We start from the raw sequence: 15,284 nt of genomic DNA on the forward strand, positions 1-15,284 counted from the left end.
ACAAATCAAAACTAGATCACAGCTGAAGTGAGTTAGAGCTCAGCAGTGCTCAAAGCTGATGTAAATTTATTCAGTTAATATGCTTTTAACTCAGCTTAATATACAGAGACAACCAAGTAAGCCATTTGTATGTTGAAAAATTTTCAACATTGTGAGGTGCTTTCAAAACATTGTTTGTTTAAGAATCTAGACTAGAAGCACACAGCAACTCGACCAATGGAGTGAGTTTGGGGCGTGGCTATCTGTATCTGTCAGACCAATGGCAGACGCGGAGCAGTGGAAGCGATTGTGAAACCTGTTTGGAAACATTAGTAGGGCCAGTATGAGATCAGAAAGTGAACACCCCAGCAACCGCATAGCAACTGCATAATAGCCAAAGCATTGTGGTGGAAAATGTGCACAGGCAAATACCACTCATATTCAGAGAATATTAAAATCAAGCTATTTTTGCAGTTTTGTTTGGTGCAGCTAGTGGAACGGAAATATAGGGGCTTTGAAAATCGAAATTATATGACAGGAAACCATGAAAACTTTGGATTAAAAAGCTCTGAAGATTGCTGAGGGCAAACAGCTTAATTGATAGAAACCCAAAGCACATTAAGTTGAAGGGGCTCGTTACACTTCGCCTACACCACAGCTTTGTTTGTCTGCGTTTGGCTTGTTTTGCTGTTTTTCTCGTTTTCCTGAAGAATTTCCAAATGAAAAACCAAGATCTGATTTATGCAATAATCAGATATGCAAACACAGCTCGTTTTTTCTCCTTGTGACTGCAAATGGGAAATTGATGGCAATCAGCGTCGGCGTCTGTGTTCCTGCGTTCTGCCTGCTGATTTTCATTAAGGATCCATTGTTGCCCCTTTCGGTGTGAAGTGAGGAAAGGTGGAAACGGGGTTGCGTATCGCCAAACACACTCAACATGATTTACCATTCAGGATGGTGGTGTTTGGGTGTTATGAGGTCACTTCCTTTTTCTCTCTATTCGCTCCTTTGGTTTCGTTTAGCTGATTTACTTGGCTTTCCTTGGTTGTGACAAGTGCTAAAAATTGATCTTCTGAGGCTGATTGTCACAGCGCAGCTACCCGCCCACAGCCACACTGTCAATAACACTCCGGCCAGGAGGGACCGGAGTAGAGGTGGTGTGTACATGTGTGTATGTGTCAGGCTGACTGAGGGTAAGATACAGCTAAGACACTTTTTTTCCCCGTGGTCCAGGCAGGTTGCCTTGCATCAGGCTGTGGCTGTTCCTTCTGCAGCCCTACGGGGCAGCCGGTGACAGGCTGGTAGTCAAGGTGACGCACCTTCAGCGTTGAACGCAGGAAATATGTCTGACTGTGGGGCCCTCCACTAGGCCTTTGTTTACACATCTTTCCCCTCATGCACTGTCTTTGAGCTGCCCGTGCCGTAGCCCAGCAGTAGCACAATCAATGTCCATAAATCCATTGTCCTGCTCTTTTGTAATCCTTACTGAGGCAATAATGCTGCTCTGAAGGAGCGCCGACCCCTCGGTGGAAAGCTCTGGGAAGTAATATCACGAGTCGGCTGGGAGAGGACGAAGGTACACGCAGTGGGGAGTGTAATGAGACACGAGCTTGTTCTTCAACATACTCACCAATATATTTCACCACAATGACCATGTTTACATACACATCATTGTACAATTAAGGTCTATGTTCTGATTCAGCCTTTAAAGGGATAGTTGAGACAAAAATGAAAATTAAGATGTTCTAATGCTGTATTGCTTTCTTTCCTTTTTAGTCCACATAAGGAAAATTTAAAGGAATGTCCTGCTTGCGCTTAATGGCAGTGAATTAAGCATTAAGATGTTAAAAAAGACACAAAAGTAGCACAGAAGGATCTCATGCGGCACGTGTCGTATTCTCTGTGTTCTGGGGATACACGATAGGGTTTGGTGAAAAACAAACTGGAATTTTATGTATTATTTAACCAAATTCCTATCCCTGGCCGTTGGTTTCTGTGCACAGTAGTGCACTCATGAGACTCTATTAGTGCAGCAGTACACTCCGACTCGCCCAGAAAAAGCACATAAGTTGCAGGAAATCAATATTAATGAAAACATAACAGGTAAGAAGGGCAAACAGCATAAGAACAACAGAAGAGTGAGTAATTGATGACTTAGTTTTAATTTTTGGGTAAACTATCCCTTTAAGGTGAGGTCAAGTTAATACAATTTTGTGGACAAAAAAACAAAACAAAACAAAAAAAAGTTGAGCCAACTTAAAATTAAGGGCAACCAGCTACAGCAGTTTTTTTTTTTTTGAGTTTTCTCAACTTCTTGTTTTAAGTTTATACAAAAGTTTGGCAATGTATGAAGCACAGCTCAAACAGAAGTCTTTGAAACCAAGCAGCTAGCTGTTGTGAATTTATGTGACCGATTTGAAAACCAATGCAAAATCTCGATGGGAAGATTTTCAAACTTACAAGACCATCCCAATCTTGTTGAACTGAAATCCTATGACTGGATTTTACCCGCAAAATTCCACCAAATAACATTATAAATGATTATACCTTTATTCCGAAAGAGCTGTTTATAAATATTTATGTATGCATGCAATCAGCCTTACAAACAAACATAATCAGCATGCATGGAGCAGGACATGTATGATATTTCCAGCTATTTGCTTGCTCTTGTGACTTATTTCAATTCAGTGTTAGTAGTACAGTGATTTACATCACAGTAGTTCACAGTAATTTAGTCAATTCATTCATTCTCATTCATGTCTTTGACAACAGCATACAAAAATGTAATGAGTTGTAAAATGTAGGTCATAAGACTTGCAGTGCTTTCAGCTGTCTGTATATTGATTTATATTCCTTTCTTTAAAGGCTGAAATGTGTCATTTTAATGCAAAAACAAAATGCTAAAACATCCACATATTTCAGCTTAATGTGTAACGACAGCTATAAGTAAACCATTAGCAGTCTGGTTTCCATAAAAAGTGAAGCACTGTAACTCATCATAATATTGCTTTGTTTTGTCTAACATACTGTTGCAATGCTGGCTCAACGAGTAGTGTGAGTTATCTACTTGTCTGACCAATTGCAGATGGGGCAGGGAAATCAAACATTTTTCTCTTTCTGTTTGTTAATACTAAAATAACAAAAAGCTAAAAAATAATTTCTTCTATAACTTTTTTCACAAACATTGTAGTGTTCAGTATTACTTTAGTGTTTAAATGACAAAGAATTCAGATGAATACTAGTACATGACAGCTGTCTTATTCAGATTTCTAGAAACCAGAATATTAGCATAATTGGTTAAGGAAAATCAGTTTAACACATAACGTTAACATAACAGCAATATGAACAAACTAGATAAAAAAGTTTGTCAAGACAAACTTTAGGTTGGCTTGAGAAAGCCTAGCCTTAAAGTTTAAAAGTTTAAAAGCAGTTGTAAAAGCTTGAAGTTTGAAAATTTAGATGGATGGATTACATAGATATTGTTGCTAGCATGTTTTTAGCATGATTATCTTGAAACAGTTTAAAAGTTTAGATAGATAGTTACACAGATAGACAGACAGATAGATAGATAGACAGGTAGATAGATATAGATAGATAGATAGATAGATAGATATATAGATAGCAAGTGACTAGCATGTTGCTAGCATGTTTCTAGCATGATTAGCAAGTGACTAGCAGGTTGCTAGCATGATTAGCATGTTGCTAGCATGATTTGCAAGCTTCTAGCATATTGTTAGTATGTTTATGTTTATATGTATGTTTCTAGCATGATTAGCATGTTGCTAGGATAGATAGATAGATAGATAGATAGATTAATTAGAAATAAGCATGTTAAATGCATATGCAGGTTGGTAGCATGATTAGCAAGTGACTAGCATGTTGTTAGCATGACTAGCAAGTGACTAGCATGTCGCTGGCATGTTTCTAGCATGATTAGCAAGTCACTAGCATGTTTCTAGCATGATTAGCAAGTCACTAGCATGTTGATAGCATGATTAGCAAGTGACTAGCATGTTGCTAGGATGTTTCTAGCATGATTAGCAAGTTACTAGCATGTTGCTAGCATGTTTCTAGCATGATTAGCAAGTTACTAGCATGTCACTAGCATGTTTCTAGCATGATTAGCAAGTTACTAGCATGTCACTAGCATGTTTCTAGCATGATTAGCAAGTTACTAGCATGTCACTAGCATGTTTATAGCATGATTAGCAAGTGACTAGCAGGTTGCTAGCATGATTTGCAAACTTCTAGTATATTGTTAGTATGTTTCTAGCATGATTAGCATGTCGCTAGGATAGATAGATTAATTAGAAATATTAGATGAGTTTGAATGAGTTTGAATGGATTAGAAATAGTACATAGAAGGGAAGTCTGATTGAGTCTAATGGGCTTCAGTTTGTTTACGTTTGAATTTTGACAGTTGGAGTTTGAATAGTCTTGGCTCATCTGAACATTCCATGAATGTAAGTCTATGGGATTTTTATGATTTTTAATATTCATTTTTATGAAAACTATAAGTCGGATCAGTTAGAAAAGATATAGCACACTAAGTGAGATCAGTCTGAAGAGCTGGGCTGAGTTTGGTGGTTCTAGCTTGAAAGCTCTAGGAGGAGATGCGTTCAGAAATTTGGCTAAGAAGAATAATAATAAGCTTAAGTAGAAGATCAGCAGTCTTTCTCAAGCCAACCTAATTATGATATTTAATGTGCATGTAAACATGGTCAGAGAGGAGTAACATTGCATGGTTCAGAGCAGGTTCATGTTTTGACGATTCAGTGATTCGGGTCAATCATGTTGATGATTATAAACTACAAAAAATCTCTAAGGATTATTGCTGCAGGACTGACACATCTGATTCATTATCTTGTTTGTACAATGTATACATTTCTCAGGAAAAACTCAACCAAGCAGCAGACTCTTGAGAGAACTCAACACTAGTCTGGCTCTCTCTCTCTCGGGATAGATTTAGGAGAACGACAGAGAGCTTTGCCCTCAAATCCAGACGATTTGGTGGTTGTGTAAAAGCAAGTTACATCAAAGCATCTTGTTAGAGGATTTTAAAGAGCAAAGGAAAAAAGGTTCACATCCTTTGTTAGAGATATTTCATCAGGTTTTCTGCCAGACAAACATATATAAGTCAACATTTCAGTTCATAATTGTTTTTTCATGCCAGCATTTATTTTATATACTAGCGTTTGTTTATCTGTCAATCTAAATTTCTGAGAAGTCCATAAAGCCTTGCTTATCACATGTCTGACATATTGGACCAATGACGGATATGGAAGTTGGGACGAAAGCAATATGTCAAAGTATTTTCACTGCAGTATGATTTACATAATATGTAATTGTTATTGATCAGCATCTTACATTCACAAAATGTACAGTATCTTTAACCCATATACAAGTGCCCCAATTTATCTGAATTCAACCTATATTACTTTTGTTTTTTAAGCCTTTTTAATCCTGTATATTTGAAAATGTTTAATTCAAACAGAAATCAGACTGAAATGATCAGGAACCTTAAAATAAAATAACTCAATCATCATAATTTGATGAACTATTTTGCTACAACAAATCAAGTAAAATGCAATTGCTTATAATATGACCCCTTTATATTACATAAATCCACTGGTACCTCAAAGCACTGAATATAACAGTGATATTTACATAGTGACAGTGTGTTTAAACTACTACCATGGTTATGCATGAACAATCTCTTTAATATGTATGCAAAATGCAAATAAAACACACACGCGGGTCTGTTTAGTGATGCTGCGAGAGGATGAATCTGAAGTGATTGTGACAGCTCTAATAACAGTAATTGCCAGCTGGCCCAACACTGCAGCTCAGTCTCTCTGACAAGCCCCGTCAGAACAAAGATGACGGCAATTACATCAGCAAGACAACACGCTCCATATTAACTTTGTATATCAGCGTCAAGAGTCCCTACGTGCCCTGGGCTGATCTACAATTAATTTAGTGCACGCTACTTTTTCTTCAAATTCCATGGCTTAGTTTTGAAGGTTGAAATTAGACTTATTAAATTAATCAGTATTGATTGAAATAGGATATAATATTGGATATTTGATGCTTATTTTCCATATTTTTACATTTAAATTACATTGTCATCAAAGTTCATTTATAAAAACACTATTTAATAATATTACTAACTGTAATCTTTAGAAAATCTAAAAATGAATATCAAATTTTCATTTTGTACATTGTAGTGTTGTGATGCCTAAATTTGAGTTTTTAATGTTTTATTTTTTTTTTTATTTACACAAAATACTATTTGCAAAACTTTTTCATCCGTGTATCAGTTATTGACTATAAATTGAAAAATGAAAATCAATTTTTTTATTTTGTTCGTTATAATGTTGTAATGCCTAAATTCATTTACTTTAATATCATATAATATCAAGCATTTAAATTCATTGATATTATTTTTTAGTGTTTTATTATTTAATTTATTTATTTACAGAAAATACTATTTTACGGAATTTTATATATATTTTAAAATTCCTATTTATTCTTTAATCATTCTGTTAGTAACACACACACACACACACACACACACACACACACACACACACACACACACATAGTAGAATGTCTGCCAATTTTGGTTTTTAAATGGACCTCCAAATCTTTACATTTTGTCCTGTGCTATACAGTAAAATAGATTTTAAAAATGAACAAGGAACTGCTAAGAAACACTTTGTAACTAGTAACTCCCATCTGGAAACTATTGTGTGTTTACACATCTGCTTACAGTGGGACAGTGCTGAATGTTCGATATTTACATCAGTAAATGTACATCAGTACATCAGTAAATGAGTGCTGGATAGATGCTCACGGTTTCACAATTTCAGCGCTCTTGTTGCCACTTGTCTATTTCCTTTACATCAAATTTGTGCTTACGGCATAGGTGAGACAGAGAAAGACTAACTAAGTTATGTTTAAAGGCCATCCACAATGTGACAATGTTTTAACAGCGGAAAACGCTCATGGTATCTCATGAGATTAAGCTGTTGAAAGCTGCTGTTGCAGCAACAAGTTTCCAAGAGTCTATGAACTACAGGAGCAAGCAGAGAGAAAATCGCCTCCTCACCAATAATAATGACACTAATAGACATGAACTGCCTGTGGAATTGCTATTCAATGACAAAAATGTCAGAAGAATGCATACAGTCGCAAACCCTTCACTAGAGATGTTCACAATAAATGTTCACACTTTTAAGAGCTCTCCAAAATGAATTGGGAACTGTTAATATGTTGCTTAATTAATATATTGCTTGGATATAAATGTTTAGTTATAATGAATGACTTCAAGAGAGATTCTTTTGCCTTTAGAAATTCCTCTCGTTAATCATCTGCATTATTGAGCTATCACATCTGTAACAAAAAAATAGTGAGACATTACCTGCTGAAGTTAAAACACTTCAGGGATTTGCAGATTTTCATGAATGGCATGCATTCTGCTCCTGTGGAGGATGCAGATTCCATGTGGCTTATTCTACCTATATGCAATTGATTAGATTATTCCTGTCTCAGGCAAACATCCTTGTCCTTCGTGTCATGTTTCATCCACACGCTATTCTACATTCACACTCTCATAAACGCAGCATAACAGCAGCTAAAATGAGTGTTTATGTTGACAGACAATATATTTCAGCTAGGCAGATTCATTTAGAATTTCCGATCAATAACATTCAATTTAATCTATTTATAGATAAAATTATGTTTGTTTGTTTGTTTTTTAATTTCTACAAAAACAGTATTCTAATAGGACTGGGGTGAGTCTGTAGTCAGTGTGTCAATCATTCTAATATGTTGATTAAAGTATCCTTGCTAAAACAAGGTAATGTTTTTGAATGGTAATGTATATAAAAATTAAACAACAATCAAAATTAATAAATGCTGTAAAAATGTTTTGTTGAGTAATTGTATTAAGCAATGCTAGGTCCTTATATATAGGGCCCTAATGTAAAATGTTCCATCAGACCATGACCAGACCTCGGTAAATGTTCAAACGTAAAATTGTTCTCTGAATGACTAATTTGCGGTTCAAAACTCCTCATATGAGTGTCTGCATGTATAATTAACTTTAGACAGTTTGCAAGGATGTTTAGTGTCAGTGGTATGAAAAAGATTGCTGTGAGATGCTGGCGGAGTGAATGAGGCTTGAGAGAGAGTTGTGAGTGAAGGCACGGGCGTAGCCTCCACCTTGTTGCCAGATTCAGTAATTATAAGCGTCTTTGGACTTGTCTTTTCTGCTTAATTTGATGCTTTAGAAAGATAATAAAGTGGGAAGTTGCAGTTTAGGGTTAGCGATATCTTTGTCTTATCTTATTTACAAAAGATTTGAACTTATTGCAGTTTATTTATAAATTTTTTTGTTTTTAATTTGTTTTCATAGCAATATCTGGCAACACTGTGTCACCCCTGTTCAGTCGATTTGTGCTACCCTGTCAGATTTTCCTACCAAATTGGTAGTACAAATTGACAATGAAAAATGCTACCTGTTAAATTATGATTTATTAATGTCTACACCTGCCACAACCCTACACCTACCCTTACAGTAGTGTATATACAGTAATTATGTGTTATATTCGCGGTTGTGACTAGAAGGGATACAGCTACCGGAAACCAACAATAAATATTTTTTCTACCTATTAGATTGTGTTTTATTAACATCTACCCCTACCCCAACCCGAAACCTACCCCTTACAGTAATGCAGATCCATTAAATATTGTTGTTCAGCGTGATAAAAAGGACAAAATATTGATGTGCGCATGCACAGTAAGCCCCGGTAGGAAAATCTGACGGGTAGGATAAAATGTCAGGACACCGGCACTAAAACTGACAGTAATCAAAAAAGCCCATGGACAGGATTCCACATTCGGTAAGGCGAACGCAAAAAAAAAAACATCTTGATATTATCTGTCAGTAACCTTATCAACGCTATCAAAAAGTATTTAACACTAGTACACTAGTGCAGAACAAGTAGGTTACAGAATGAATGAAATATGCAAACACTAGCCTTGAAGAAATCTACCTTATTTCATTCAGTATAGCAGTTAAATTGTCACCAAATCATGCAAAAAAATACACTAGACAAAGTTATCATCTATAAAGCAATAATTATTAATGAAAACTATAACAGTAGCTAATCTGTGACCCTGGACCACAAAACCAGTCTTACGTCGCTGGGGTATATTTGTAGCAATAGCCAAAAATACATTGTATGGGTCAAAATGATAATTTTTCTTTTATGCCAGAAATCATTAGGATATTAATTGTTCCATGAAGGTACATTTCCTACCGCAAATATATCAAAACTTAATTTTTGATTAGTAATATGCATTGCTAAAAACTTCATTTGGAAAACTTTAAAGGCAATTTTCTTAATATTTAGATTTTTTGCACCCTCAGATTCCAGATTTTGAAAATAGTTGTATCTCGGCCAAATATGGTCCTATCCTAACAAACCATGCATCAATAGAAAGATTATTTATTCATCTTACAGGCGATGCATAAATCTCAATTTCAAAAAGTTACCCTTATGACTAGTTTTGTGGTCCTGCGTCATATTTGTGTTGAATAAAAAAACAACTGATAAAATTATCCACCCCTAATCTATAGTAAAGTATTAATAAATTTTGATGCAATAAATATGGTATGATTTAACAATATTCATCCCTCCAAAACAGAGAAAACATCTTTCCCAAACATCTATATGTCTGTCCCTTTTAAAGTGTTAGTGTATATAATGAGTTGTATTTGTAGGGGTTATTACAGCACTGTTCTTAACCCCACCCCAGACCTCACTAATTTTCAAAGCCTGGCTATGGCCATGCATCAGACGTCCATGGCATGTTGGATATATAATGATAGTGAATGACAGATGCAAGGTAGGAGGTGAAGAGATCATGAGAAACAAAGGACACAGGCATGATATTTTCCACTATCCACCGAAGCAGCTTGAGACAGCAGAACCTTTAAACACACATGTGAATGTTTGCACAAGAGCTTCGATTGACCCCGTCAGCATCGAACGGGTTGTACTCTCAGAAAGGGGCCATCGGCGGTGCATGCACGCGCACACAGCTGAGATCCGATCCGCGGACGACCAGCTGCGCGCTCTGACAGGATCCAGAGCCGATCCAGATGTGCATGAAATGCTGGAGATGACAACAGTGCTTTTCACAGAGCACTTGTTTTATTTTCCTCTGGATCCTCGCGGTCACCCGGGATGGGCTCGGATAACTATCCACTTCCAGCATTTGTCCAAATACAGGTCCTGCCCAACTAATGGAAACACAAATGCGCCTCCAGATCAGATACATATGTGAACGTGTGTGTGTGTGTGTGATCGTGCACATCTGTGTAGTAGTGCAGGCGTACTGTGCTTTGCTCCCAAAAATCCCAATAATCCCAATGATAATAAACTGCGTGTTTGTGTTCATGTGAACATGTGTGTTTGCTCAAGTGTTAATGATGGACATTGAATGTGACCCCGTGCTTCCAGACCATCCCGTGACCCACACCGCCCCGGCGTCGCTGGCCCAGCGTGTCGTACTTTGACTGGGGTTCGACTGGGAGAGGAGCCCTGGCAGGGCAACAGGATCCAGCCCCCACTCATCTGGGGCCAAGGACAATGTTTGAACACCTGCCCACGGCTCTCAGGAGTGAGGGGAGGGCTTGTTATTCCCTGCAAAGTATCCCTGTTGGGCAGTGCAGACTGGACCAGGCTAGTTTACTCTCGAACAAACCGTACGCATGTAAACTCTGCCTGATCGTGAGCGCCGGTGCGTCTGTCATCCGGACACAGTTGCTGACGGAGTGGATTTTGAGTGCGTGTTCAAAATGAGCAATATGTTTAAGCATATGGATGTGTGAAGATGAAACCAGCCAATCAGATTCTTCCATCTGGTGTGATCGTGAGTTTGTCATGATTGTTCATGCATGTGTTATGTGTGTCTCCGTGGTCCAAAATGAACACTCACCAATCGACGTGATATTCTGGAACTGCAGTGTTATATAGTTTAAATAGCCTAACCATCATAAATGTAAGAGAAGTCAAGAAAATAAATAATAATAATGAAAAAAAACAAACAAAAAAAACAGAATATCATGACTCATCTTTTTTTCCTTAGTGGAAAATGTCAGATATATAATATTCCATTCCACAAAAGTAACAACATCATGTTATTGTCTCTGACACTATTGCTGAGAAATAAAGACTGTGATTCTGTAAGTGACGCAATCTCAAAACTAAATTAAAACAGGTAAACGACTGCAACAAAGACACTAATATAATATAATATAATATAATATAATATAATATAATATAATATAATATAATATAATATAATATAATATAATATAATATAATTAATATAATTTAATATAATATAATATATGGTAAATGTTTCATGGCCCATGAGAAATATTTAGTGCTTGTAAATATTCTCAATTTACCAACAAATGGCAGTTGTGGTAAAAAAAGAAAGAAAGAAAGAAAGAAAGACAGAAAGAAAAGGTAACACTTTATAAGTTCACAATAATAAAACACGGAAGTATAATTTGCAAAATGTTAGTTAGTTTATTCATAGTTTATAAATTGTAGCTTCTACTTTGAAATAAGTGTAATTATGTAATAAGTGCAATAGAAATTTCTTCATTTATTGTCACTGTAATTTACAAATTATTATTTGCAAATGAATAATTATGAGATTGTTTTGCATTTAATACAGATGATTAATTTATATAATTATAACTACCTGTTCTGTGTGACTTTTTAGAATTTTTAGAGATTTTATTTTATAGAGATAGGAGAGGTCCAGTGGAAGAAAATGATCTGTATACTGGTATACTGCAACTATCGTCACTGTACACTTTTTTCTGCCTGCTATGTTATTATTATAATTACTTTTTTTTTTACTATTTAGGATTAGGAATAGGGTTAAGGGATCTGATATATATATATATATATATATATATATATATATATATATATATATGGTTCATAACATCAAACATTAAAAGGTTATTAAGTAATAGCAAATAAATGTTTATTTATAAAGTAAATACCTACACATTTATGATTAATGTTTTTTTTTTTATATATATATTTTTGGGAAACTTACTATGAATTAATTGAAAAAATATCAAGTAAACGTTAGAAACACTTAATTAATTTAATGGCAATTTAGTTTTTTCGCGACCTAATCTAAAGTGACTATTGAATATTTTCTCCTAATAACCATAAACCATGACTTTAGAATCACTATTTGTATATATTAAGGTATTAACAAGAGACTACAGTTTTGAATTAACTTTAAAATAATAGTTTGCTTATGATTTAGGGGTTAATTCAGGATATTTGGGACATTTTTTTCTAGTCAACTTAACGACAAAAAGTGAAGAAATGTACCTGAACTGACTCTAACAAGTGGTTTGTCACTTTATATTATAAAATGTTACAGAATAATGACACTTTGTCTCTATGAACATGTGTGTTTATTATAAGTGTGTAAGTATGTGTTAGTGAATGTTTGTCCATGTGCGTGTGTTTGTAGCTCTTACCTTCTTCTTGTCCCTCATGGAGCCTTTCCCCCTCACCATGATCTTACATCCTGTCTCTGCCTCCAGCTGTTTGGCTGTGAGCCCCCGTGGTCCCAAGATCCGGCCCACAAAATTAAACTGCAACACACAAACACACACATCTCACTCACTGCATCTGCATCCGAATGGAGCGATAAAGGATTTGACATTTGACAGTTTGCATCAACAATAAAAATGTACATTTCATATTACTTTCAAATTTCTTCTCTATAGTGAAGCATTATTATGCAGGGAGCAGTACACATACTATTCTTAAGTTTTAAGTAATTTTAATGTAATTCCTAATCACTCCTACACTGGCTCCTACCTGGCTGCTTATCACACTCAGTACAAGAATCATAATTACCATTTTTAAGCCCTTCATGGTTCTGCACCACACTATTTAGCTGATCTGATTCATCCTTTTTCTCCTGCTTTCTACTTAGGCCTTCTGGAGACAGTTTATTAACACTCTGAAAATGGTACAAAAGATTTCATTGGGGCGGTAACCTTTCAGAAGGCACTAAAATGTATAATTTAGGTACTAATATGTATACTTCAGGGGTAAATACGGTTTTGTTACCACCCCAGAGACAGCTTTTGTACCATTTTTTTCAGAGAGTAAACGGTCCTTCAATGGATGGACGGTCTTTCAGTGTCTTGACCCCTACAGCACATACTGGAAATTCCTCGCCCAGCGTCTCTGTGAAACTGTATCTCATCCACCTTCAAAACGCAATTGAAAATGCATCTGTTTACTCAGGGTTATTGAAATGTTTATGCTTTGTCCTTGGGTTTGTGAAAATTGATATATATATATACAGTATATACTTGAAGAAACAAAAACCATTTCAATTTATTACACATTAAACATCACTTGCTTCTTAGACGTTGAATACACAGATACTGCAACAGGCCAATACTTGTTTCATATATATTTTTTTTGCCCCCGCATCAACATTGTGGCGTTTTGGCACTTTCCTTGAACTGTGGTTAATTTCTGACCCTGGCTAGGTTCTAAAGTGATCACGGACATGTGAGATGGTTTAACGAGAGTGAATGAAATTCCCTGGGAGATACTTTACTTGAGCAGGCTGCCTAAGTGCTATCGTGGAGCTCATCAGCCGGGACTCAGACAATGTGCAGAGAGCAGCAGCCGATAGCCTCCCATATGCCAGCGCCTCTTCTGGGCCTTCACTGACAAGATAAGAGCCGCCAATTGCTCACCTAATCGATCAGGTATATCAGCATTGACCCGAAGGCTGTCGGTCAAAGGCTCTGGCCTGGTTCTATAGCCTGTCATGCAACTGGCTGGCAAGTGTGGGTGAGCTTGTGTTACATTACAATAACAGACCGACTCTGAATGCACTATTATTAAAAAGTTTGGGGTCAGTTTAAGTCTTTCTGTGTGTCTCATACACACCAAGGCTGCATTTTTTAGAAATGTATAAACAAATAAAAGCCAAAAATACAGTAAAAAGCAGTAATTATAATAATTGCTTTCTATTTGAACATTTTATAATGTAATTTATCCCTGTGAGCTAATTTTCAGCATCATTTCTGCAGTCTTCATGATCTTTCAGAAATCATTCTAATATACTGATTTGCAGCTCAAGAAACATTTCTGATTATTATCAATGTTGAAAACAGTTGTGCTGCTTAATATATTTGTGGAAACCATGCATTTTCTTTCCAGGAATATTTGATGAACAGAAAGTTCAAAAGAACAGCATTTATAGGAAACAGAAACATCCTGTAAATGTCATAAATGATGGATTCAATGCATAGTTTCAATGCATACAAATATTAACTTGGATAATATTCACTACCAATCAAAAGGTTTTGGACAGTAAGTTTTTCAACGTTTTTTAAAGAAGTCTCTTCAGCTCACCAAGCCTGCATTTATTTGATCCAAAATGCAGCAAAAACAGTAATATTTTGAAATATTTTTACTATTGAAAATAATTGTTTTCTATTTAAAAAAAAACATTAAAAATCTTACTGTCCACTGGTAGTCTAGTTTAAATAAAAAAAATCTATATTTGACCTGTTACTTCAGATTATTTAACATACAACTCAATAACCCCAGATCACAACCCACAATTATTTCTGCATACTTCCTAATCTTGTGCATTGTGTGAAACTGTACAGTCATGTGATCGCTATTTTTATCTTAATTTTTTTTTAGGAAGTTTGCATGCTGCATTTCTTTCTCTCCTTTAGGGAACTCCATTCTAAAACAGTCAGTGTGACGTGCAGCGGCAGTTTGTTTTGGAGACATGCAGCCTTGCGTTCTGTAAAATCCCATTTTACACAACAGGCCTCCTGCTCTAATCAATAAGCCTTCGGGGTCTGCTTTATCAATGTGTTTGGTATTCCGATGCTACGCTCTTTTCACATGACTGACTCCATACATAATCGACTACTGGTAAAACATAGTCACTGAGTATGTGTTTGTGCAGCTTTTATTTTTTTATTCTGGCACCCTTCATCCCTGTCCAAGAGCCTTGTGGATATGAATGAAAAGAAGCAATTCAATTTTACTTGCAGGCACAAAGCACATGCGTTTATTACATTTGTATGCGTGTGTGTTCAAATAAAAGTTGTGTTCATTTTTGCATGTACATAAAAAAGATCCACGTTTTTATTATTAATAAACCTATTACAATATACATACAGCACTTTTTACATGCTA

The 15,284-nt window shown here is 35.8% G+C and overlaps 1 protein-coding gene across 4 annotated transcripts in view; it reads right to left on the reverse strand.

Annotated features, from left to right (window-relative positions):
- The window catches only part of qkib (QKI, KH domain containing, RNA binding b), a 97,151-nt gene that overhangs the window by 38,003 nt on the left and 43,864 nt on the right, over positions 1–15,284 (reverse strand). For all 4 annotated transcript variants that reach the window (XM_079439610.1, XM_079439609.1, XM_079439607.1 and 1 more), the window contains exon 3: positions 12,572–12,688. In XM_079439610.1, coding sequence (XP_079295736.1) covers positions 12,572–12,688 — 117 coding nt within the window. The remainder of the gene's footprint in view (positions 1–12,571; positions 12,689–15,284) is intronic.

Source organism: Barbus barbus (assembly GCF_936440315.1).
Source record: "Barbus barbus genome assembly, chromosome: 18".
NCBI classification, from domain to species: domain Eukaryota; kingdom Metazoa; phylum Chordata; class Actinopteri; order Cypriniformes; family Cyprinidae; genus Barbus; species Barbus barbus.